Raw genomic sequence first — 23369 nt, 5'->3', positions numbered from 1 at the left:
TTTCATATATATTCATATTTATTTTAATTATACATGGTATAAAATGAACTGCTGGTTTTCTGGCTTCTCCTGAAACACAATCAAGCAACAGAAGAGTGTTAAAATGAGACTATTAATATTAAATGTACATATTTGGTCAAATCAGTGCATGTGAGATTAGCAAGGAACATAAATTAAAAATACATTTAAAGGAGGTTTATTTTAAATAGCTGTCCAAGGCATCTTTAATTATTAATATTATGATAGAAAAGGGTCTCTACAGGTCTTTTAAAAAGCAGTAATGAACCAAATATACAAGGTCACATGTATTTCTACACACTGTACAACGTCCTTCTCCTTCACTACAACATCGAGAGAGTGGACAAACATAAATAATACCAGCAGGCTCTGCTCGGCCCTCTCCTTTCACGCACTTTGTGTGCACCCCTTTCACGCCAAGCTGGCGCCAGTTCAACCTTTTGGGACTCTTGTCTCTGAACCAGTTCTGTGTGAAAGAGGAACGAGTGCTCTGACGGTCCATGCGGATTGAACACTTTCTGACAATGATCGCATCCTGTGGTGTGATTGTCGCGTAATTAGCTTGTTGTTAAGAACATGTTGTATGGAACAATGTACATGATAATACTGGCGTGAACACGGCTGTGAAATAAAAAGCTAAGATACTGAGCAAAATTGGCGTTTCAGAGATTTCAAACAGTAGAGTCGGCATTTATGTATATGCAGTGGTGGTTACTGTACTTGAGCAAATGTTTATGCTATCTGTATTTTTTGAATATGTGTCTGATGACTTTTTAATTTGACTCCCTACTTTGAACACAGATGCGGACTAAACTTTCTCCTTAGTCAAAATACACTGAAAACTAGGGATGTTCGAGATCACTTCCACCAAACCCCCCCCCAGACTGAGACCCATATGGGTACTGAACTCTTGAGTAGTGAATAACAATTGCCAAAACCACTAGAATTTTTGATTCATATTTCCTCAAAAACAATGACATCATTTGAAAGACCTTTACATCCCGATGTAGAATTTTTCCTTAAAACGGCATGAAACGAATGGTCCTTTTCTATTCTTCTCATTTGTAGTTCCTGATCGTAAAACAGCATAACAATACTCAACAGGCAATACCTTGCGAATCCATGTTCTCCTGTTAATTATTCGAGAACACGAAAAAGCTAAAGGCAAACTTTTCTTTATAAGAAATGAATCAACTCTTTCTTTTGGTAATTTTGGTGCTTTGAAAGCCAAAATTCTGGCTCTATTGTTGCATCAATTTCACAGCAACGCGGCGCAAAAGTCTTCTGATACAACCTTGGAAGTCGTGTCAAAATCTGCATGGGTCAGTTTAGCAGAAGTAAGCCGCAAATGTAAAAATAACCATTAAAAGCATAACACTGGGAGCTTTAAGTGAACGTAAGAGGAAGAAACAAACAAAATGGTGGCTGTTTCAGGGTACGGGCACAAAATGGAGGCCACTCATAGTCTTGACAGTCCTGCAGTTGCACATACACTAGCGTTGGGCATGTGCTCTCTTTGTCCGTTGCAAAAAAAGGGGCTCATAAATAAGGAAGGATTCTCTTCAGTCCACTTTTTCTTTGTACATGGTGCGACAAGAATCGCAAGAAGGTTTTTTTTTTGAAGAGCCGGGCAGTGGTCCCATTATGGGACAAGTGACAAAACTCCAGTTCTTCAGTGTGGAGTCACGTTTGTTGCTTTCTCACAGGTTCTTGGTGTTTATGTGCGTCTTGTAATGCTTGGTCAGGTGGTCGCTCCTCATGAAGCGCTTCTGACACTGGTTGCACTCGAAACGTTTGTCTCCTAGACACACACACACAAATACACACGCACCTAAAATTAGACTCGAGTTTGCAACAAAATGCATATCAACGTAAAAATACTCGTACACTGTTTGTCCTCACACTCTAAAAACTGTTGGGTCAAAAATAACCCAACTATGAGTGAAAAATGGACCGATCCTCTACTCGGGTCAATTTGACCAAACTTTAGAGTCAAGAGTCAAGAAATGGGTCTTTTAATGTAAAACAACTCAAATATTGGTCAGATCCTTTACTTGGGTCATTTTGTATAAAACAACCCACAGGGATGTGATTTGACCAAAGTGAAATTATCTGCAAATTTAGCCGGGGGTCTGGGGGCCGCCGGCCCCCCGGAGCTCATGGGTTTTCCGTGTTTTGAAGTACTTTCAATGCACTCACATGACAAAGAAATAGACAAAACAACAGCATAAATTTCCAATGTATATTGAACTATCCCATATAAAATGGCAGTTTTAGTCAACTCAAAATCAGTCACATTCAAAAACATTGGACTGCCTTTGCTTTTAAAAACTATCACTGAGAATATCATCATATCTAACTAATGTGATTACTAAGTTAACACATAAATAATGTTGAAGAGTTCAAATTTCATGAACAAATAATTGTATCATGACCAAATGAAAAGTAACTCATATTAGAGCATACCACAAATGTCTTTGTTATAGCAGAAGATGTTATCTGTCCGAGTCATGTGCATACACAATGAAATACAACAAAAAAAAAGAAAAAAAACCCGGAAATTTTAAATTTTTATTTTTGGAGATAAAAAAAGCGGAATTCCGCGAATTAGCGGAAAAATCTCATCCCTGAACCCAGAAAGTTGAGTCAAATTGACCCATAAAGTGGATCGGACCATTTTTGATCCATAACTGGATTACTTTTGTCCCAACTGTGCACTACTAGTGCAACAATTAAGCACACTTTCTACTATTGTGGTGAATTGTCATATTAGTGAGGACAAAGCGCTAGTATCAGTACATTAACCTTACTGAAGATGGATATTAAGATATCGCTTGAAATGTTATATGTTTTTTTTGCACAATAGTAGAACGTAGTAGTAGCTACTAGTAATACCGATGAAGCACAAGACATGAAGTCAGAGAATTTTTGTCAGCATTAGTGCAGGTAACACACAGCTGTCAGCTGGGGCCGTTTTGATTCCCAAGTAACATCTGGTGGTCCAACTAGTAGGCCATCCATTAGTATGGATGTAGAGTGTAGTAATATAAGGACATCAAGTTGACAGAGACGAATGCTGATTGGCTAGTTTCCATATTATGTGGTGTGTTTAAGCCGGATTCAATTTTTCTTCATTTGAGGAGCAATTTTTACAGGTTGACCGCAGGCCCCTGGAACAAGGATTTTTATTAGGGGTGTCAATTTGACGGCACAATTAATGAGCGCCCCCTACTTGGAAAGCATGTAGTGGGGGAATTCCAGTCGCAACACAGCAGACACGTCCACGTCAAAATTTAGCAGTAATACATATTAATAATAATATATAATAAAATAATAATGCATATTTGTGGAAACTAGGGTCAAGTTGTATTTTACCATTTTAAAAATGCACAGAATTTTACAAGTCACTTCATGTTAAAGATGAGATCGCTCTTAATGTGCAAAGAAAAATGCACTGAGCTGTGACCAACGTCTTACAAATGTAATTATGCCATCTAGTGGCAGAAAAATGACCTCAACACAAATCAATATCACACTCGTTTTTTTTTTTACAGTACATCTATTTAATTTTAACTAAATTTTATGAAATATAATGAAATTACAGTATTAATGACTAAAAGATGCAGCCATATTTCTGTGAGTTTAACATTTTTCCCCCACTTTTATGTTAACAACAGTATGAAAACTTAAAAAAAATATCTTTTACATTTAGAGCAGGTGTAAAATTTGCGATTAATTACAATTAAAAACTTTAATCGCCTGCCACCCTTAATTTTTATTAAACCATAAAAACACAACAATATAATAATTAAATATATGGCTGCAGGCTGCAGCTAGCGAATATTTCAGCATTCGAGCCGCCTACTGAGAATTCTGCAGAATAATCATGTTTTTGGATAACTTAGTACATTTGACATGATAACGAACATCCAATTGGTATTGTTTTTCATATACCAACCATTTTCATCTCTCTTGAATTCGCATTGTACATATCAGCAAACTGCATTTTAATGTCTAGAAATATTTTCAGTGGGGTACACTGAGTTTGACATATGATATGAGACGGATGTGCAAGTGTCGTACCCGTGTGCGTCCTGGCGTGTCGCTGCAGCTCGTCGCTGCGCGTGAAACGCTTGCCGCAGAATACCCAGTTGCAGACGAACGGCCGCTCGCCCGTGTGCAGGCGGACGTGCGCTCGCAGCAGCGACGTCTTGCGGAAGGTCTTCTCGCAGCCGGGAAAGTGGCAGATGTGCTTCCGCTTGCCCACGTCGCCCGGCCTGCGGGGGACAGCGCTAACATACTCAGAAGTAATCTCACATTTTAAAATTAGCATGGAATTTTTTTTTATTAAAATTAAATAAATACATTTAAAAAATATATTATTATTTTAACATTTTATTATTATTATAAAATAAAATTCAATTTAAAAACGTATTTTTCTTTATCAAATTGAATTTAAATTACATTATTTTTTAAGTTAAATTAAATTACAATTTTAACATTTTAATTTGTAAAACAATTCTGTATATATATATATATATAAGGGCTGAACAATTATCTGCAATCACAGAATTGTGAAAAGCTGTGATTTAAATGCGGAGCGGAAGAAGAGAAAGAAGGCATTAAAAAACATTTTAAAAAACATTTTAAAAACGTATAAATACGTTTTTGGGAGCATGGCACTATTTAAAATAGAACATATTTATCCGTTTTTGGGAGCATATGAGTTCATTCGTGGGTTCGATACTAATTTCACAAATAAAATCGGGTCAAAAAATGAGTATCAATACCCAGCCCTACTGATAATAAAGGGTAGAGAAAATTGGAGATTGTATTATACACAAATAGAGCAGATGAAAAAAACTGTTTTTATTTGACAAAGGTGCGTGTTATTGCCTATTGATTTGGTGGTTGCACTCATTATTGAGTGTTGCTGTTTAATGAACCACCAAAGTGTAGTGAAACACTGTAATTGTACTGCATGCTTTAATTTTGAAGGTCTGACTCTTGACAGGATGTGTTACGCAGATGAGGCCCGAGTGTTGCAAAGCAGACCAGGAAGGTCTTTGCGTGATATAAACATGTTCTGTGGGAAAATGCCTTGCCGTCGTGCCGAACCCTTTTGATACACAACATTCAAAATGCGCATGGATTCCGGGAAATGAATAGTCGAGTCATGCGTACTTTAGCGAACAAAAATGGCCCAAAGTTAGCGCTACAGGCTCGGTGCCACATCCTACCTTTTCTCCGCATCTTGACAGTTGGGACACGTGCAGGCCATGCGTCTTTTCTTCTCACTGCCGTGTCCGGGAAATTCCAGGGTGAGCGTCTGGTCCACGTGGATGGCGGGCTGGCTCTGAGCCGCCATGCCCGCGAGCTGGAGGCCGCCGCCCTGCATGGTCTGCACCGTCAAGTGCTGCTGGCCTGACAAAAGGCACGCACGTGAATGTTGCTACATGTTAGCTCACGAGTGGACAAAGCGTGGATCTTGAGAGAGAAGAAATCTGACACAGAGCAGGGTTATAATAGTTTGGGATTTTTCATTATTACATGACATTATTTTTATCCAGTTAGTTTGACTTTTTAGAGTGGATTTGTAAGTTTTTATTTTTTCGAAAATGCTTCATTTAATTAATTTATTTTTTTTAATTAGTTACTGGCTTGAGTTTTATTTTTTTAAATACAGTACAAAATTAGTCGGGTAATTTTGAGTGAATTTAAAGAAAAAAATTTTTTTTTTAAACTATTTAATTAATGACCGCCCCCTTACTTGGAAAGCTTGTACTGGGGGAATTCCAGTCGCAACTCAGCAGACACGTCAAAAATTTTGCACAGCGGCCTACTGTTATACCTCCGGCGTTGGTGATGGTGACGGGAACTCCCTGCACTTGGACGCCGTTGATGCTGATGGTCTGCACCGCCTGCCCGGCCGACGACAGCTGCGGCGTGTTCAGCGCCATTATCCCGCCCGCTGGTGCAATCTTAGCCAGGGTGCGCTCCTTCCGACCGCCCGCCGCCGTCTTCCTGCCGATGGTGGCGGGAGGCTGCGGCGAGGCAGGCGTGGCCACGGGAGTGGTGGGCGTGGTCGCCGTGGAGACGGCGTCCTGGAGTTGCACCGACCGCCACTCGCCGGCTCCAGTCTTAAAAAAGATCTGACACAAGAAGACATTCTTGGTATTGTTTCCCACTGAGGAGCGCCGGAAAAAGCCGTTTTTGAAAATGATATGCGGAAAGAGAAAGTCAAGTACAACAGATGTTGTCAACTTTCCCTCCTGTGGCCATAAAGCGTCAGAGGAAATTCAGCTTTTTTTCCAAGAATGTAACGCATCCACCGGAGGGAAACTTGTCTCTCAGGCGACTGCCGATTTAACCCACCTGCGTTGGCGCCGTATCCGATGACGCCAACTGCAGGCTGCAGGGGGCGGGCGACTGCCTCTGCGGGACGGGCGGCAGCGAGGCGGAAGCGGCCTGCACCACCTTCAGGGCCTGCTGGGGGATCTGGACCACAGGAGGATCCTGCTTGGGCGGCACCAGCTGCACCTGCTGAACCATCGCCGGCTGGCCGGGACTCTGCACGATCAGCAGGTTGTTTCCTGCCTGCAGACGGGGAAAAAAACGTAAATCCAGGTCCAGAGAGTAAAAACCCTGCCACAGTTTACCTTTAGCCCCTGATGCGAGCTATCTAGCTCGCTATCTAGCTCGCTATCTAGCTCGCTCCCTAGCAGGCAAACAAGCACCATGGGAGCTAGCTAGGGAGCCAGCTAGCTAATCTAAATCTAATTTAGTCACTTTTTTAAATCAGGTCAATTGTAAACAGAGATGGCAAATCCAGGCCCAGAAAGTAAAAAAACTGCCACAGTTTGGCTTTAGCCCCTGGTGCTAGCTAGCTCCCTAGCAGGTAATCAAGCACCATGGGAGCTAGCTAGGAAGCACCTGAGGCTAAAGCCAAACGGTGACCGGGTTTTGACTTTCTGGACCTGGATTTGCCACCTCTGCATTAAACGGAGCATTAGAATGCGGTCATGTTTCCCAACCTGAATGATGTTGTCAGCAGTTTCTATCACGATGGTCTCCATCTGCTCTGGGGGCGGCGAAGGCGCCTGCGGCGGCGTTTGTGCGGCCAGTATCGCTTTCTTCTTCCTGCCTCGTCGCGGCTTTCCTGCCACGGCCGGCGCCGCCGCCGTCTCGGTTACGACCTGAGCGCCGCCCACCTCCCCTGTCGCCACATTGAGCGGCAGCGTGAGCCCGGCGGGCAACTGCACCACGTTGGCGCCGGCGCTCGACTTCCTGCTTTTGGGCAAAGGTTTGATGGCGACGGTCTTCTGCGGTGTGACGGGGGCAGCAGCCGCCTGGGCCGGGACCGACACAGGGGTGGTAATGAAGGCCTGGTTGGTGCCCGGTATGAGCTGGATCTGGCCCCCCTGCGGCATGACCTGGATGGTCTGTGCGCCCTGGATCTGCGGCATGACCTGGTACTGGATGTTGGCGGGGGGCTGGGGGCTGGAGTGGGCCGGGCTCTGCTGGATGGTGAGCACGATGGGGCTGCCCGACGCACCGGGGCCCAGGCCGGCGGGGAGCTGGATCACATTGCCCTTGGCTTGGAGGAAGCCCAGGTTCTTGGGGGGCGCGGGGGCGATGGGGGCCGGCTTGATGGGGAGGAGGCGGCGGGGCTGCGGCTGCGCCGGCGGCGAGGCGGCGGGGGCTTGGGCAGCGGGGGGTCCGATCTTACTGCAGGTGGCGGCCAGCAGGGCCAAAGGGGACGGCTGGCTGTCTGCCTGCGCACACAATCCAAACACTTGCATTTTTATTTGTGCTGTCAAAGTTAAAGCATTAACTGATTATTAATCACAATAAATGATCGCATTAATGCAGATTAATTACAATATTAATTTGGAGCGCAGATGATCATTTAGCTGACAGCGGATGGTTACGTTAAAGGTAGCAATGGTTGTGTTTGAGTACTAAACATAACTATATGCATTCAAGCAAATCATTTAATAAATGTTTACGTTAGGGCCTGACCAATTAATTAGCCGCCGATTATTGCCCTTCAAATATCAGCCAAAACAATCGGCCAATTGGATGATTATTTTCCCCTTAACTAGGGGTGTCAACATTTTAAGTTCCTTTAATGCCACTATTTTTTTTTTTTTAATGCAGGATTAATGACCGCCCCTTGTAAAATTTTTCTAAAAAGAAAACTTTTTCTTTTTCTTTTTAAAGGAAAGATTATGAAAAATTTGGGCATCAGAGAATTAAAATTTTAATCATAATTAATCGCATGACTTCACCCCAAAAAATTCTAGGTCTTGTTAACAAAAGTGGAAAAAATGTTAAACTAATAGAAATAGTTGAAATGAACTGTTGAGGTTTATATGCTGCCTGCCTGACCTGCGCGGTGGCGGTCGAGGGCTGAAGATATTCACTGGGACTGACAGCGACAACAGTGGCCATAATGTCCTTTGGATCTGCAACACAAATAGGATCAAATAAGCAACAGCGCCTCATGGTTGACATGACATCAACTTAGCAGAACACACAGCAACTTCATGGCTGCATTTGAATACATGTACATGTGTTTTCATACGTTTTGTGTGTGTGTGGAAGGGCAAAAAACAACAACCTATAATTAATTATTTTTTTTGCCATCTTTATCACAGTTCTCCACCATCAACGCAGGAGAATCTGGAATCGTGTGCACCCGAGATTGGCAGGGGTTGACATTAGGACAAGCACAAATCACCTGACGGAGCAGAACGACGCTGCTGCTTAGCGACGTCAAAACCCAACCACAGCCAAAGCCAAAACAATTCTGCCCGAGAGATCGTCCGCTTTGATTACCTTTTGTCACGACATTGAGAGCTGTTTGTCATAGTTTGACCCTCGGGGTCATCTGACACAATGACACTGTGATGATGTTTGGATAAATGAATAAAAAGTTCACCTGAGAACGGGAAGGCAAGGAAAGGAAGGAATGAAAGATGCAAAGGGGTAAAAAAAGGCAAAAAAAAAAAACGGGTTTCAGTTGAGTTAAAGGATACAAGGATGGACGAGGGTCATTTTCATATCAGTTGATTATTAACGGAGTATTTGAATTATTGGCAGTTATCATTCAAAATGTTACAAAAAAGTGGTTCTATCCTATGAAGTTTCCACTTTTAACACCAAAATATCTTTACTGTTTTGTGTCCCCAATGACTTCCCAGGATTTGCCACGTTTTCTGAAGATGCCAATTCCATTTTGATGTTTTGCTCATGAATAATTATCTTGAAAACAGTCCTTCTTTGTCTTTCCCGTGCCATTGGAGGGAGATTCCTAAAGTTGTTGCAAAACACCAGAGTTTTGTGATCTGAAGCACAAGAATGCGGCATCCCTTTTGCATTCATACAATAGCAGACAGCAAAACAGATTTAGGGTTATTTCTGGGGTATACATAAACTTGTGAAAGCATCAGAACAATTGCTCGTCTTTCCCGGTATTAGAAATGTTTAAAGGTAAGAGTGTAAAGTGTGTACGAGGAGTTAGGATCATTTATACACTTGTATCGGCAGATTCCAAAGGGCAATGCATGTCGATTGCAATAAAGCCGTTTGTCAGAATCAGAATCCATTTTATTGATGTCTTCTTTACTGTTGCGCAAGAAGTGTTTTTTAGTTGGCCGCCACCATTCGCGCAAAGCTGTGGCAAAATGTGATTTTTCGGCAAGCTTATGCAAGTTTAAAAAAGTTTGCGTCAAACTGCCATGTAACTAGTGTGGCTTCTTCTTGATTGAACTTCAGATTTGAAATCATTGACAACTTTTTTTTTTTAAAAACAGGACTTAAAGCGTGGCTGTTTCAGCATGGGAGAAATTCACACATAAAATCAAGGCTGCATTAAAAGAAAAGTGTGAAGGTCGACTACCGCTTTCTGCATTTTATTTTATTTCTTTATTTTGACAACAAATTCTTGACGGAACGTGTGTCCTGCTACTGCCTGATAAACCTGCTCTGATGGTTTTGGTTAGGCTGGTAATGCAGATCGCGGCCTATCTTCCATGGCAAACTAAATGAAAACTTCGTGAACAGTCATTACTGGAAGAGGGTGAATGCGAGGCAGGAACAACGCCCATTCCGGCGATTGACCAATCAGAGCCGTTCACGGCAAAATAGCGCTAGCAGGAGAATTGCCGGTCACGGCAAACTATCCACTGCCAAAATTCTACATTAGAAGGAAAAACATTACAAGTGTCAACCATTATTTATCAAATTATATGAAAATGGCCAAATAATAAAAAGCAAATGAAAGGGGGGGGGGGGGGGGTCAGAAAGGAAAAGGAGCCACAAAAATATAACGGAAATGAAACATGTTAAAGTGCATACCTGCTTTTTCTGCGTATTGAAATTGTTGTAAAAAGTGGATATTCTAACATCAATTCTACTTTTGCGTATAATCATTTTTATTTGTAATATTTGCAACTACAAGCAAGCACCGACGGTCCGCCCGGCTTGCTCGGGTTGGCTCAGCTTGGTTTGTTTGTTTGTGCTAACGACGTTAGCAAACGGGCTGCGTAAAAAAAATACAAGCAGCGGCTCCGTGACTGGCAGCTAGCGGCTTATCTAGGCTGATTTATTCGTGTGCATTTTAGCACCGACGGGCACAACAACGCCCAATATGTGAGCCATGCATATGAGGTTGTGGTTTATTGTAAGGTTACGTTTGAAAAGATTGGAGTCCAAAAGCATCTTAGCTTAGCTTAGTTTAGCACAGCGGCTTTTCACATTAGCATTCTCGGGCTAGCTCGGTTCCGCTAGCATCCGCGTAGTTAGCGAGTTAAACTCTTCGATAGCATTACAGAAAAGGGAAAGCCAATTGAGGAAGTGCGACGGCTTTGAGCTTCACGCAAGCCGCCTCAGCCTGCCGATTATTTCCGTCCACTGGACCATAGAACCGTGGCGCGTATTCGAGCGCCACGCAAATTTCATGTTTTACCAAGTAGAAGGTAATATAAACGCCAATGTTTGAATTCCTACCCACCGCTCATGACGACATTCGCTGTCCGTACAGCCTCGAAACACAGCGAGCCCCGGCAGGAATCCGCCCGTGAGCCCCTGCGCCAATCCACGCACAAAGGAGATCTGATTGACGGCAGAAATGACCAATGGCGTTGAGGCATGGCAGTGATTGAAATTCTGTATATCCAATCGGAGAGGGATTTTTGAGGATGTCAATCGATGGATGACGGCTCCTCCAATGACGTCTGTAGAAATTGGTCTCTAGGGGGCGTTTCTCTGCGCGACTTTGCGGCCAATTAGAACAGGAGTCAAGTATGAGTGACGTGACGAACTTCCAATGTGAGATTTGAGGGGTGGGGCGGTCCGGATAAGAATGACAAACCCGTTAGCCAATCACGTTAAGCAGCTATATAAACTCAAAAATTCTGCGTTTACAAAAAAATAAAATAAAATACTTTTGATTAACACCGTCAAAGAGACGTTTCAAAAAACTATTGAGGAAGGATAAAGTCCTAATCTTACCACATAAAAATCTAATAATAGTGTGAGATTAAAGGTCCTTTTTTTTTTTGATTTAGAACATATCTCAACATTACAAACTCAGTATTTTTTTTTTTAAAGAAACCTCGACTGTCATGACAAGTTTGCTCTATATTATTTATTTGGTTGTTACTAACCTAACTATGAGATTCATTTTTCAAATATCATTTCCAGTTTAATACATTTTGTAGAAACTTTATTTGGACGTTCGCAGCCATTGTTATTTACGTCGCAACCCATTCAGTGCATAGGATCTCTGCCGAGAAATGTGAAACGTCTCCAAAAAAAAAAAGCAAGTTAAGCCTCGTAGCGTTCCTAAAGAAACAACAAGCGATCGGGAGTCTCCCTCCCCCACGCTGTGCTCTCGTCATTCACCAGACACATTCAAGAGTTCTGATCGTCCCTTTAGGAACGCAACTGTGCCTTACCTTGCTTTCTTTAAAGGCGTTTCACATTCTAGGTCACTAGCACTGAATGCGTTGCGATGTCAATAACAATGGCGGCTACGGCCAAATAAAGTTTTTACAAAATGTATTAAACTGGAAATGATTTTTGAAAAATGAATCTCATAGTTATGTTGGTAACAACAAAATAAATAATATAGAGCAAACTTGTCATGACAGTTGGGGTTCCTTTAACGTTAACTTTGTCGATTATTACCGTAGATTATTGCTTTATTCTTGAAAACTTTTTTTTTTTCAAAGGAGATGATGGGATTTAAAAAAAAATATATATATTTATATTATAATATATCACATCACCACAAGCCTAGGGCAAATAAAGGTTTAGAATAAAAATAGCATATTTTAAAAAAAATAAATAAATAAAAAAAAAACATTACTTTATTTTACAAAAATCTAAAATTTAATAATAAAAAACCTCCCCCCCTTGCCCCACAAAAAAAAAAAAAAAAAGGTAATATATTCTCAAAAGGTTGTGACATTTTCTTCAAAAGAATACACGCACACACTTGTCTTTGCATCATCGTGGGGCCATCTGATTGACATCATGAATTTCTTTGCCCCGCCCCCCAACCATCAAAAATGATTGCCTACGCCCAATTCCTTACCCTAACCTCAACCATAACCCAATTCAAACCTAAACTCTAAAACCAAGTTTTGACCCTCAAAAAGAGGTCCGAACATGTGGGGACAACCAAAATGTCCCCACTATTTCAAGTCAGTCCCCACAATGGTAGTAAAACCTGGGAAAACACATGTGTATGGGCCTCACATTGTAGCGAAGACAAAGTCGGACGCACACACACACACACACACACAATTTGCATGGCTATTTTCTGTGTGGCCCTAACACTCGATGTATTTATTGCAATTGTAGATTTAGTGCTACTTGCTCTTGTGCTACGCTGTGCTCATAGTTGAGTCGTACATGAAATCTAAAATAAATCAAACACAAATAAAGTACGGTCATTTGGATGAATTCCAAACCACTGTTTTGTGGCACATGGATTTACCATCACTCCGCAAAAGAATGAACCCAATTCCGCTTAATTGCTGCAAAATGAACATTTACCTCCAATCATGTATCTTGGTTCATCTAAACATCTCTGCCATCAACATCTAAACATCTCTGCCATCAACATCTAAACATCTCTGCCATCAACATCTAAACATCTCTGCCATCAACGTATCTTCCGTGTCACCGCTGGTGCCGACAGGTGGTCGGACTCGTCGCTGAGTCCCGTCATTCGCTCTCCTGCTGCTCGTCACCTGCTTTGCTCTCGCTAGCTTTCGCTAGCTTCTCCCGATAGCCACACTTGCTTGCCGGGCTGCTCGCTCACTCCGAATAAACAATAGGTACTAAGAAGTGGTGTGGCCTTCTCAAACATTCCATGTCCCGGACCACCTGAAATTTTTACTTGGATTTATCACGGTAAAGCGTGACACTTAACTTACCACATGATAACATATTCATCATGTTACAATGTGAAATGTTTCATGTTAAAACTTGAAATTTAGCACATCATGGAAATGAGAAATATGTGAAAAAGTGGCACAAAAGAAAGATGTCACAAGTCTGCATGTTTTGCTTTTATGTTGACTTAAAAAAGAGCGGCCATCTTGTGAGAAACACAATGAGCAAACACATTTCAACACGTCAATGACGCACGCAGGGCAGACACACGTGCACGTTATACACGCACGCACATGCGTGTTGTAGCAAGGTCGAAAGGGGGGTGGGGGGCTCAAACAATGACATCATACTGTGGATTAATTAGATCATGTAGTGACAAACTCGCACCCTTATTTCTTTCCTCGTCCAGATGATCATCAAACCAGCAATGCCGCTTCAAACCAAAATGGCCGCCTTGCTATTCAATTTTGGCCAAGGGTCCTTTGAGACATCTTGGTGCTTCTTGTTATGACAGACGTGTCCACCCGGGAATGATTTTTTGGGGGGAACTCGCATGAACGGCCAAATTGAGCCTAAAATGGCCGCTTCAAAGAGAAATAACTCACTTCCTGTTCAATTCTGGCCACGGGTCCTTGAGACTTTTTGGTGCCTCCTGTTATGATCGACATCCACACAATTTCATATCAATAAGAGAAACTGGTGGCATGAGCTGTTTTTTTTTTTTTTTAAATCTTTCTTTTTCTAACTTTGCTTTTACTTTTTGAGTTGTCAAGGTCTCCTTGCATAAAGACAACAAATACATCATTAAATGAAAATGTGTGTTATCGATGGTGTGTGTGTGCGCACGCGTGTGTGTCTGCCCTGAGAGCTTCGAGAAGCCACCGTCATCTCACTGGACAGAAAAAGAGAACGTGAAAGAGAAGGCTGGAGAGAAAAGGGAGGAGTGGTCCAAACAAAGGAACAATCCAGGCAAAAAGCACTTTTGCGTCCATGTGCCGTTTAGTCTCCAAGCGGAAAGTTTAGGGAGGACGACCGCGACGGCGGCGGCGGCGGCCGGCAAACGTCTCCTGAACGCTGATTAGCGGCAGTCGAGAACCAAGAGCAGCTGCAGCAGGTCCGCCTGTCAGCCAACATTTAGACCGCTCAGTCCTCCGCACGGCGGCCTGAATAGAAAGCATCATCATCATCATCATCATCATCATCATCAACATCATCATCATCATCATCATCAACATCATCATCATCGGTGTGAAACCTTCCAAAAGAATGATAGTTTTTTTATTATTCAATTCAAATATCTTTTACAAAAACGGAGGCGCTGAAAGTTGCTGCTTCCTGAACTTGTCGTTTTTGTGATGTTGAGGAAAACGAGAAGGCTGAAAAAATACGTAAGCATGTGGGATGATTTAGAATGATGTAGAAAGATATGGAGTGATATTGAAATATATAGAATAATGTACATTTATATTGAATTTACTAACTTTTTTTTAATGTGTCATTGTGAATGAATGAATTCAATTTTTGGGGCGCGACAATTCTGGCATGCAGAAAATCGTTGTCGCATAAAACTGTGAATTTTTGTCATGAGAAAAATACCGAGAATTTTTGGAAAATGTTAAAATGGGAATGATGTGAAACGGGATGCATAACGTGGACGGAGACCCAAAAAAAAGGACAACATGTCACGACGAGTGAGTGCTTTTGATGTGTGTGTGTGCGTGCGTACGTGTTGATGTCGCCGTTGTTTGTGCTACGTGTGCGCCTCCAGCGCCGCCCGGATGCTTTTGATTGACAGGTACATCTCCTCCTCGGGGTCGTAGTAATAAAACTTACTTAGGTACGACACCAGCGACCTGCGCACAACACATAAAACCATCATTTGAAACTAAATACATAAACCTGAGGAATCAGCATTTCAAATAAATAGGCTTTATTAGACGAATATATATATATATATCATCTAAGTTTTATTTGGTAGGTTTGTGTTATAATTATTTAAAAAAAAAAATACATGTGAATTTGTGATGTAAAAAAAATGCCATCAATCTTAAATGAGGCTTGAACTCTTCCTGTTCGTGAACGGAAAGCCTTAAAGTGGCCAATGCAGATTGTGAAGCGTGATTTGAGGAAAGCCTGACGCGACGGCGGTCAGCGCACCTGGGCAGCGGAAGTTGCTGGATGTGATCGATGCGCACGATTTGCCGTATGCAGAATCTGCAGAGGTGTTGCAGGGACTTGACGTTGCTGAAGCGGGACACGGGATACAGAAGCTGCACCGGCGTCGGGGGGAGGCCTGCCGCACGCCGCACGCCGCGGCGCGACGTCAACCACAAAAGACACAAATAAGACCGACAGCTGCCAAAAAACAACCCTTGCAAATGTGCAGGCCAAGGATACTTTTCTAGTGTGAAGAATTCTCTTTACGTGCGAGTGTCCAAATATGCTAAGCTCGCGGAAACACAACTTTTATTGTCACATTTCAAATTCAAGCCCAACAAGAAAGTACAAATGGAAATTTTTAAAAAGTACAGTATTTATTTACTTTTACAAAATCCAGTAAACGTCCAGACATTGTGAAAAAAATTCACGTGTTCTTGTGTATACGACTCCAAACCTCGTTTTTTTTTCATTTTTTATTTGTTTTCAGAAAAAAAGGTGTTATTTAAAAAAAATTACTACAAAGTTGACCCCCACATACTCGCGGGTTTGGAACCCGCATATTTTGCATAGTCAAAGGTTTATTTTTTAAATTAAAAAATATTTTTTAAATTAAAAAATATTTTTTAAATTGTACTTGATCTATTTTGTTATCACCCCCCCTTTTTTTTTTTTTTAAATCTTTCTTGAAAATGTACTGTTTACATGAATTTTAAAGTATTTTCTTATATTTATGAAAGACCTGACTTATTGCAATTTATGACAATTCAGAATATTTTTAATTATTATTTAATGTTTGCGGAAGTTTTTTTATTTTTTATCATTTCCTGGTTATTTAAGAAGAATTAATGTCCATAATTAATCAATATTGGATTGAAGCGAGTGAATCGAATCGGGGGAAAAATCGAATCGAACTGAATTCTTGTGAATCAAAATCGAATCGATTGGGGTCAATTTGAATTGATACCCAGCCCTATCCATTAGCGTTTTTAGAAAGGTTTATTTGGGTTTTGTAAAAATGAAAAAATAAATAACGAATCCACCTCACCCCAAAACAAACGTGGATTTTCGCTATTCGCGGGCCTTGTTAGCGGGTGTCTGTTGTTTCAAGGACCTCAACTTACAGTAGATGTTAATTAGCATTAGCATTAAACTGCAACACAAGGCAACATTCTCTTTGTTTTTTTTTGGGTGGGGGACAAGTAACTTCAACTGCGAGTGGCATTAAACAACTTGAAGCATTTCCCCCAAATAGCATGTGGCGTACCTGGTACTCGGGATCTCAGGAAGTAGAGGAACTTTCCGTTCTTGGAGTGCATGATGGCGCGCTCGATGAACTCCACCACCGAGTGGCAGCGGTCCTCAAACTTGGGGTGACACCACAAGCTGAACGTGCCTAAAAACACAACGCGTCAAGTTAGCGTTTCATTGTGACGTTGCACTTTTGGGCTTTTCTTGTGCCTGAAGAGTGATTCATACATTCAATGTATTATCTTTAATAATGCGTCATGTTAGCATTCCATTTGGGCAATTTGTCAAAGCGTCACCACACTCGCGTCGCCTTCGCACTTGATGCTAGCAGTCTGACGTTTTAGGTCAGAAAGACCGAGGGAACGAAAGTTCTGTTCCGTCCTGTTCCTTTCACGTGTGTCTCTTTATGAGGTAACACTCGTTCATCGCATTCCTTCCGGCAGCGCCATTACAACAAGTAAGTACTAGAGTTGTGAGAAATAGCACCTATATTGGCGGCTCAGTGTGTTTGTAGCTCACGTAACTTTGCCGTGTTTAATTGGCTCGTTTAAATGTGCTCAATTGCCTCCTTAATGTCGCCCGTTATGTTAAAACATTGCATTATGTTAGTCAATCTCTGTTGGAACTAAAAAAAACAAAAGAAATCAACCATTGTAAGTCCACGTTATGCCGTGCCGTTAGCACGTAGCGTTAGCTGTGCCGTTAGCACTTAGCGTTAGCCGCGCCTCACCGCGATAGTGCTCCATGCGCGTGTGGTGCGTGACGCCCTGCGAGCGGAAGCTGAGGCTGAGGATGTATCTCGGGTCGGAGCTGTCCCGGACCAGGAACGATCCGTCGGCTTTGCCCTTCAGCTTCATCTCCGCGTCCTCCCAGTTCATCGGACCCCAGTACCAGCCGCACTGCGGACCAACACAAGTTACACACCATGCAAATGAGGACGTGTTTTGTCACAACTCAGCCAAGGAAATACAAGAAGGATACGAATGAATAAATAGACGGCAATTGTACTGATATTGCGAATAATGAACAAGTAAATGAAAGGGCGTGAGTCAGGTGTGCCGGCGACCTTCTCCAGCTCTCGCAGGCTGGCAGTGAAGTTGCTGGCTTCGGACCGGCGGAGGGCACAGAGGACGGGCGGCGGCGTCTGCCTGGAGGCGGGCGGCGCGTCGGCCTGCGCCGAGTTGACGTGAGGAAGCGCCCGTAGGAAAGCGTCTAAAACGAGACAACACATCCGAGGCCTGAGCGTTCATACGGCCGTCCTTCTGTCCTGTCCTGTCCTGTGTCGTTCCAAACTCTTCTATCCCCCCTCCTGTTCCTGTCGTGTCTCTTCCTGCGCTATTTGCTACTATTGTAAGGTACCACCTGGCTCGTTAGCTCTGTCCTGTCTCATCCTGTCCTGTCCCAGCCTGCCATTGCCTATTCCTACCCTGCCCCGTCTCAACCAGTCCTGGCCGATTTGCTACTTTGTTACGTATAGGGGGGCACCGATCGCAATTTTATAGCCGATCCACGATCTTTAAAAAGCCTGATCCGCTGATCCTGTGCAGTGCCTAGCTCACTAGCCTTGTTCAATCCAGTCTTGTCATGATCAATCCAACCCTGCCCTGTCTTGTCCTCTCCTATTTGCTACTTGTTACATCCCTTCTTCACATGGTGTAGCTACGTGTGGCCCTTTACCTCTGTCCTGTCCTGCCTGTCTTCCACCATCCCGGGCTGTCCTGCCCCGTGGAGTCTTGCCCTACCCCATCCTGTCGAGTCATGTCCTGTCTCGTCTTGCCCCTGTCGCATCCCACCCGGTCCCCTCCCTTCTCGTCCAGCCCTGTCCTATTTTCTACTCACGGCTCCTGTCCTGTCCCATTCCGTCCTGTCCTACTCGCTAACGGTTGTGTCCCTCCTCACATTGCACAACACGGCCTTCCCATACCTACGATGCAACTCTTCTGCAACGTGAATGTTGCCATACACTGTTGTTATGCTGTTTTTGTTTGTATCAGTTTTGACCCCGCCTTGATTGCATCTTACCGTTGAGGCTGAGGCTGTGCTGCATGGTGGCGTGCGAGGGAGGATTGGGAGGGGGGAGTGGCAGGGGGAGGGACTGCAGGGATGCGCCCATCACGCTCAACAGGAAGCCACCCGACTGGGGACCCGAGATGCCGTCTGACGCAGACGCAGACGCAGGCAAGGACGGAGGGAAGGAGGAGGGGACGAGGGAGGGAAGAAATGTTGGAGGGGAAGAAGGAAGTATGTGAAGGTAAGGAAACGTGAACGGAAGGCGAGCAGCATGGAAAGAAGGAAGACGGGAAGTGAGGACAGAAGGAAGTGAGGGAAAAGGGAAAAGAGGGAGGTGTTGATTCCAAACAGTAAAAGTAGTCCAAAGTCGATTTTTAGCAATTATATTTTGAGAGTTGTAAAATATTGCACCATGATATGCTAATACTTTTTTTTATCAAATAAAAACATATTTATGTACAGTATACATGAGCGCTCTGATTGGATGAAGAGTCGCTCATTTAAGATGATAGTTGATTCTATTTCTTTAAAAGAGGCAGAACAGGTGACCCAAGCGGACACAGAGAGGAAACGGATACAGACAGGAAGTGGAGACAGACAAGAAACAGGAAGTAGAGACAGACAGGAAGCAGAGAAAAACAAGAAATGTGAAAAGAGTAGGTAGAGCAAGAAAGCAGGGAAAGACAAACAGGAAGTCAAGACAGACGGGAAAAAGTGACATTTAAAAAGACACACAGGAAGTAGTGACATCCATGCGGCAGAGAGATGCAAGCGCAAGGAACAGGAAGTAGAGACGGACGGACAGGAAGTACCTAAAAGGCTGAGACTTCGTCGCGGTGGAGGCGGCGGCGTGGGCGGGTGAGGCGTGTTGGCGGTTCCTCGCCGAGAGATGTCCACGTCCACCAGAGACACCGTCTCGCCTGTGGCCACATGGACAGATGATGGCGCTCGCACGGACGGACGGACGGACGGACGGACGGACGGCGGCAATTTGAAATCCATTTCAACTGGAGATTGCGAATGAGGCGACCTTACCGGTGAAGGCGGCGAGGGAGGCGGGGCAGAAGGCACTGTGGGCCCGGCTCAGCCTGCTGCCGCTGCTGCTGGCCGCCTCGTGTTCCACGCTGAGCAAGATGCACAATAATAATAATAACAAAGATCGCAATCACAACAAATATCAACTCTGGCCTTTGCTCTTAAACGTCTTTTCTACGTTTTTGACAGCCTGCATTTTGAGTGTTTTTTTTTACATATTCTGTCTTTTCCAGGCTTTTCACTAATCATGACTGCTTTCCTTTTCCATGTTTTTATTTTTTATTTTTTTTACATGAGCTCCTTTTTCTGGCTTTTGCAGGCTTGGTGTTTTGTTTTCATGTTTTTTTTTTTTAAAAAACAAAATAAGTTTCTTTTTCATCTATTTAACAAACACTTTTTCTTTATCAGTTTGTTTTTTAACCTCTGTGAATCTTTTTTAGTTCTTTGAACAGGCTCGATGCCCTTTTATCAGATTCCGATGTCTTCACATGCTCTGTGTGTCTTCATCAGGCTTTTATTCTTTTACAAACGACATTCTCCTTTTTCAGGCATTTCAATACAGCCTGTTATTATTTTTCATGGTTGGTGCTTTCAGGCTGTGCTCCTTTTTCTTGCTTTTTGAAGACTATTGGTGCCTCTTGGTCAGACTTTGTGCTGCTTTTTCAGGTTTTAATAAGCCGTGTTTCAATTTATTAATTTTTTTACAGTCTCGTGCATCTCTCCCAATTTTTGTACAGTCCTTGTGCTTATTTTTTCTACTTTCTTTTTTTTTTTTTTTTATCACTTGCCGTTTTCTTTTTCATACAGGCTGTCCTTAATATTATTTTCCCTTTTTACAGGCTTGGTGAAACTTTTTCTCAGTTTTGCATGCTCTAAGTTTCCTTTTCAGTTTCGGGGTTGTGCTTCATTTTCAGTTTTAGGGTTTGTGCCCCTTTTTCGGGGTTATGCAATGAATAAATGGTGGAACTGACGCACATGGCGGTTCCCCTCACCTGTCCGAGTCCAGCGCAGGTCCAGATGCGCTCATGTGCACATCCGCCAGCCCCCCGACGTGGGTCCTGCGGTCCTGGTCCAGCAAGTGCGAGGAGCCGCTGAAGCTTTTGGTGCGGAACAGCCTGCTCAGGCGGACCCTCAGCGAGCCCTTCTTGGACTTGGCGCTCACCCTCAGCATCTTGGCCGCCCCACCGGGTGTCCGCGGGGCACTGGCGCACCTCTCAGGCCTCCTGCGTGGGGTGGAAGCCTGGCTGCTGGCCTGAGGGGAGTTCTGCAGTACCGGGTCGGCCCCCCAGGACTTCCCACCGCTAACCTCCTCCTCCACCTTCACCTCCGGCTGTAAAGGACTGATTTTGTCATCGAGTTCTGGTTTGGCACTGACTAAAAAGTGCCGGTGCCGCTCCTGGTCCTCCGGACTCTGTTCCTGCAGGCCCAGCCCGGCCACGTCGTCGCTGCCGAGCCCTTCCAGAACCAACAGCGCGTCACTGGTGACGGCCGGGTCGTCGGCGTGCTCCTCACCCGGAGCGTGCGACCCTGGACACGCGCAATGCGGGAGCTCGCCCGCTTTGAGGAGCATCTTTGGTACCGCGCCCACCCCCAGCTCCCCGAACCTCCGGGCCAGCTCCAACACGGCTCCCTCCCGGTCCCGGCCAGCGCACGTCCATCCGTGGTCGATGACGGCCAGCGGGGTGGAGCCCCCCGACGGCGAGAGCCACTCGGGCGGGCCGGCCAGGAGTCGGTGTCCGTGGCACACTTCCACAGATCCTTGATGCCCCACAGACCCCGCAACCGAAGGACGCGTCCCCCAGGTTCCATCCGGTTGATCCTGCTGCTGCCGGACCTCTTCCGGGGTCTGAGTGTTGTTGCCGAGGGCCGGCTCGGAGGAACCGGCCCCCGGGCCCGGGTCCAAGCCCAGTGGAGTCCTCTGCTGGTTGAGTTCTAAGATCCCGTCCCCATTCCGCACGAGATCCGAGAAGACCAGCAGCTGAGGCCGCAGACCGGAGCCGAACTCGCATCCCGGACCCTGCGCGGGGCTCTGCGGCCTAGGAGGCGCACACGACGGGCCTCGGCGTTCGCCGCAGCCGCCGTCAGGTGCAGCCGGGCCGCGAGTCGCCGGGGCTTTGTTCCGCTCGTCTCGGCTGAGCTCCAAGGCCGCTTTGCGAGCCAGCGCCTCCCGGCCGAGCCCCGCCACCTGCACGACCCCGCCCGGCGGCGCGGTGCCGCCGCTCTCCGCATCCGGGCGGTCCTCCTCGGCGGCGGAGACGAGCCGCATGAGCACGAAGTCGGGCGACATTTCCTGCGCGTCGCTCGTCATTGTGGCTCTGGACGGCGCGCGCGCACGATGGGCTGGCGACGCGCACGAGCGTCACATCGCGACGTCGGCAGCGCAAGCCGAAGACCGAGCGGCCGAAGCGGGGCCGGAGCTCCCGGCGAGGCGCAGCGAGACAAAAGGCCGAAAGGAGACGAGGGAGACGTCAGCCGCCGCGTTCATCCTCTGCAGCGGCGGCGGCGGCGGAGCGCTTGGCCCGCGGCGGCGTGCAGGCGGAGGTTGCCATTCGATATCATCGAGTCCGCGCTCAGTGAAGTGAACCCAGCGCGGTCAGGCAGGCAGGCAGGCAGGCAGGCAGGCGGGCAGGCGGGCAGGCGGGCGGCGCGACCCCCAGCACCTTGCTCTCCATCCAGGCCCCACCCTCGCGCTCAGCATCACTCGTGACGAGGACGACGACGACGAGCTCACGAATCCATCTTCACTTCATTTCCTCAAATATACACGTACAAATCAAATCAAATAAATTCTACCGGTCACGGTAGGCTAATTCATTTTCGAAGTCATAACAAATATATTAAAGACTGAAATAAAAAAATATAATATCATATTTATAAATTTATAAAATAAAAAAAATTACGAAATAATAAAAACTACTTTATGAAACACGTTGTATGTGCTCATCTATGGAGTCATATTCAATAAAAATATTGTTTGACATAAAAAAATATATATATTCATAACAAAGCAAGCGTGTGGAAGCAATGCAGCTTTTGTACACCAGATGGCAGCAAAGGTGCAGAAACATGCTGCAATGGACTTCATAAAGTACTTCCGGACCAGTGGGACAGCCAATCAGGTCTAAATTGCTGCAATAACTGCATGCGTCAGTTGGGGGTGCTGTTGGCTCTGCCGTAGCGGTTGGCGGCAAAGACCCCCAAAACAAAATGAAACAAAAACCGGACTCGAGCATTGAACCTTCAATATTTTTGTTCACAAGAAGGCATTCTCTATGACGTCATGGCGATGCATGACATAAACGCGTGACACTAAAAGTTAGCCTAATTAAAACGTGTGTGTTTTCATAACTGTGTGTGTGTGCATATGCAAGTGTGTGTGAGAATGAGGAGAGCTGTTGCCATGGTTACCAATACAAGGGTTCTTTGCCTACATCACACCTCACAGACGCTCCATGCACACACTTCATAACAATGTGTGTGCGTGTGCG

The 23369-nt window shown here is 44.7% G+C and overlaps 2 protein-coding genes across 5 annotated transcripts; both read right to left on the bottom strand.

Moving 5' to 3' along the window:
* On the bottom strand, nucleotides 1–11125 carry sp2 (sp2 transcription factor). Of its 3 annotated transcripts, none has more exons than XM_077571120.1 (8): nucleotides 11036–11125; nucleotides 8410–8486; nucleotides 7053–7793; nucleotides 6394–6615; nucleotides 5870–6170; nucleotides 5259–5442; nucleotides 4102–4295; nucleotides 1–1819 (listed from the first exon to the last, which is right to left on the bottom strand). In XM_077571120.1, exons 1-8 carry the CDS (start codon nucleotides 11040–11042, stop codon nucleotides 1719–1721), a joined length of 1827 nt encoding a protein of 608 aa, XP_077427246.1. In that variant the 5' UTR covers nucleotides 11043–11125; the 3' UTR covers nucleotides 1–1718. The 3 variants fall into 3 exon arrangements, with proteins under 3 accessions (XP_077427246.1, XP_077427247.1, XP_077427245.1); XM_077571121.1 differs by lacking the exon at nucleotides 11036–11125 and adding an exon at nucleotides 10381–11026; XM_077571119.1 differs by lacking the exon at nucleotides 11036–11125 and having other exon boundaries at nucleotides 8410–10326.
* Nucleotides 11126–13582: 2457 nt separating this feature from the next.
* On the bottom strand, nucleotides 13583–22742 carry socs7 (suppressor of cytokine signaling 7). Of its 2 annotated transcripts, XM_077571522.1 has the most exons (10): nucleotides 20874–22742; nucleotides 19882–19970; nucleotides 19659–19766; nucleotides 18859–18993; nucleotides 17903–18048; nucleotides 17567–17735; nucleotides 16853–16981; nucleotides 15586–15721; nucleotides 15155–15281; nucleotides 13583–14591 (listed from the first exon to the last, which is right to left on the bottom strand). In XM_077571522.1, the coding sequence occupies exons 1-9, from the start codon at nucleotides 22187–22189 to the stop codon at nucleotides 15179–15181; spliced, it is 2331 nt and encodes a 776-aa protein (XP_077427648.1). In that variant the 5' UTR covers nucleotides 22190–22742; the 3' UTR covers nucleotides 13583–14591; nucleotides 15155–15178. The 2 variants fall into 2 exon arrangements, with proteins under 2 accessions (XP_077427648.1, XP_077427649.1); XM_077571523.1 differs by lacking the exon at nucleotides 18859–18993 and having other exon boundaries at nucleotides 20874–22741.
* Between the last annotated feature and the right edge of the window lie 627 nt (nucleotides 22743–23369).

This window comes from Vanacampus margaritifer, chromosome 7 (genome assembly GCF_051991255.1).
Source record: "Vanacampus margaritifer isolate UIUO_Vmar chromosome 7, RoL_Vmar_1.0, whole genome shotgun sequence".
Classification (NCBI taxonomy): domain Eukaryota; kingdom Metazoa; phylum Chordata; class Actinopteri; order Syngnathiformes; family Syngnathidae; genus Vanacampus; species Vanacampus margaritifer.
Note: the sequence above shows the minus strand (reverse complement) of the source record. Positions and strands in the feature narration are given on the sequence as shown.

Excerpts from the sequence above, each read along its gene's own strand:
- sp2 (XM_077571119.1), bottom strand. The coding sequence starts at position 8,535 with ATGTCAACCATGAGGCGCTGTTGCTTATTTGATCCTATTTGTGTTGCA. Across the intron at positions 7,794-8,409 it reads CCTCGACCGCCACCGCGCAG|GCAGACAGCCAGCCGTCCCC; the intron begins GTCAGGCAGGCA and ends TTGTGTGCGCAG. Across the intron at positions 6,171-6,393 it reads CGGATACGGCGCCAACGCAG|ATCTTTTTTAAGACTGGAGC; the intron begins GTGGGTTAAATC and ends TTCTTGTGTCAG.
- socs7 (XM_077571522.1), bottom strand. The coding sequence starts at position 22,189 with ATGACGAGCGACGCGCAGGAAATGTCGCCCGACTTCGTGCTCATGCGG. Across the intron at positions 19,971-20,873 it reads CCTGCGCTGGACTCGGACAG|CGTGGAACACGAGGCGGCCA; the intron begins GTGAGGGGAACC and ends CATCTTGCTCAG. Across the intron at positions 18,049-18,858 it reads GCACAGCCTCAGCCTCAACG|ACGCTTTCCTACGGGCGCTT; the intron begins GTAAGATGCAAT and ends GTCTCGTTTTAG.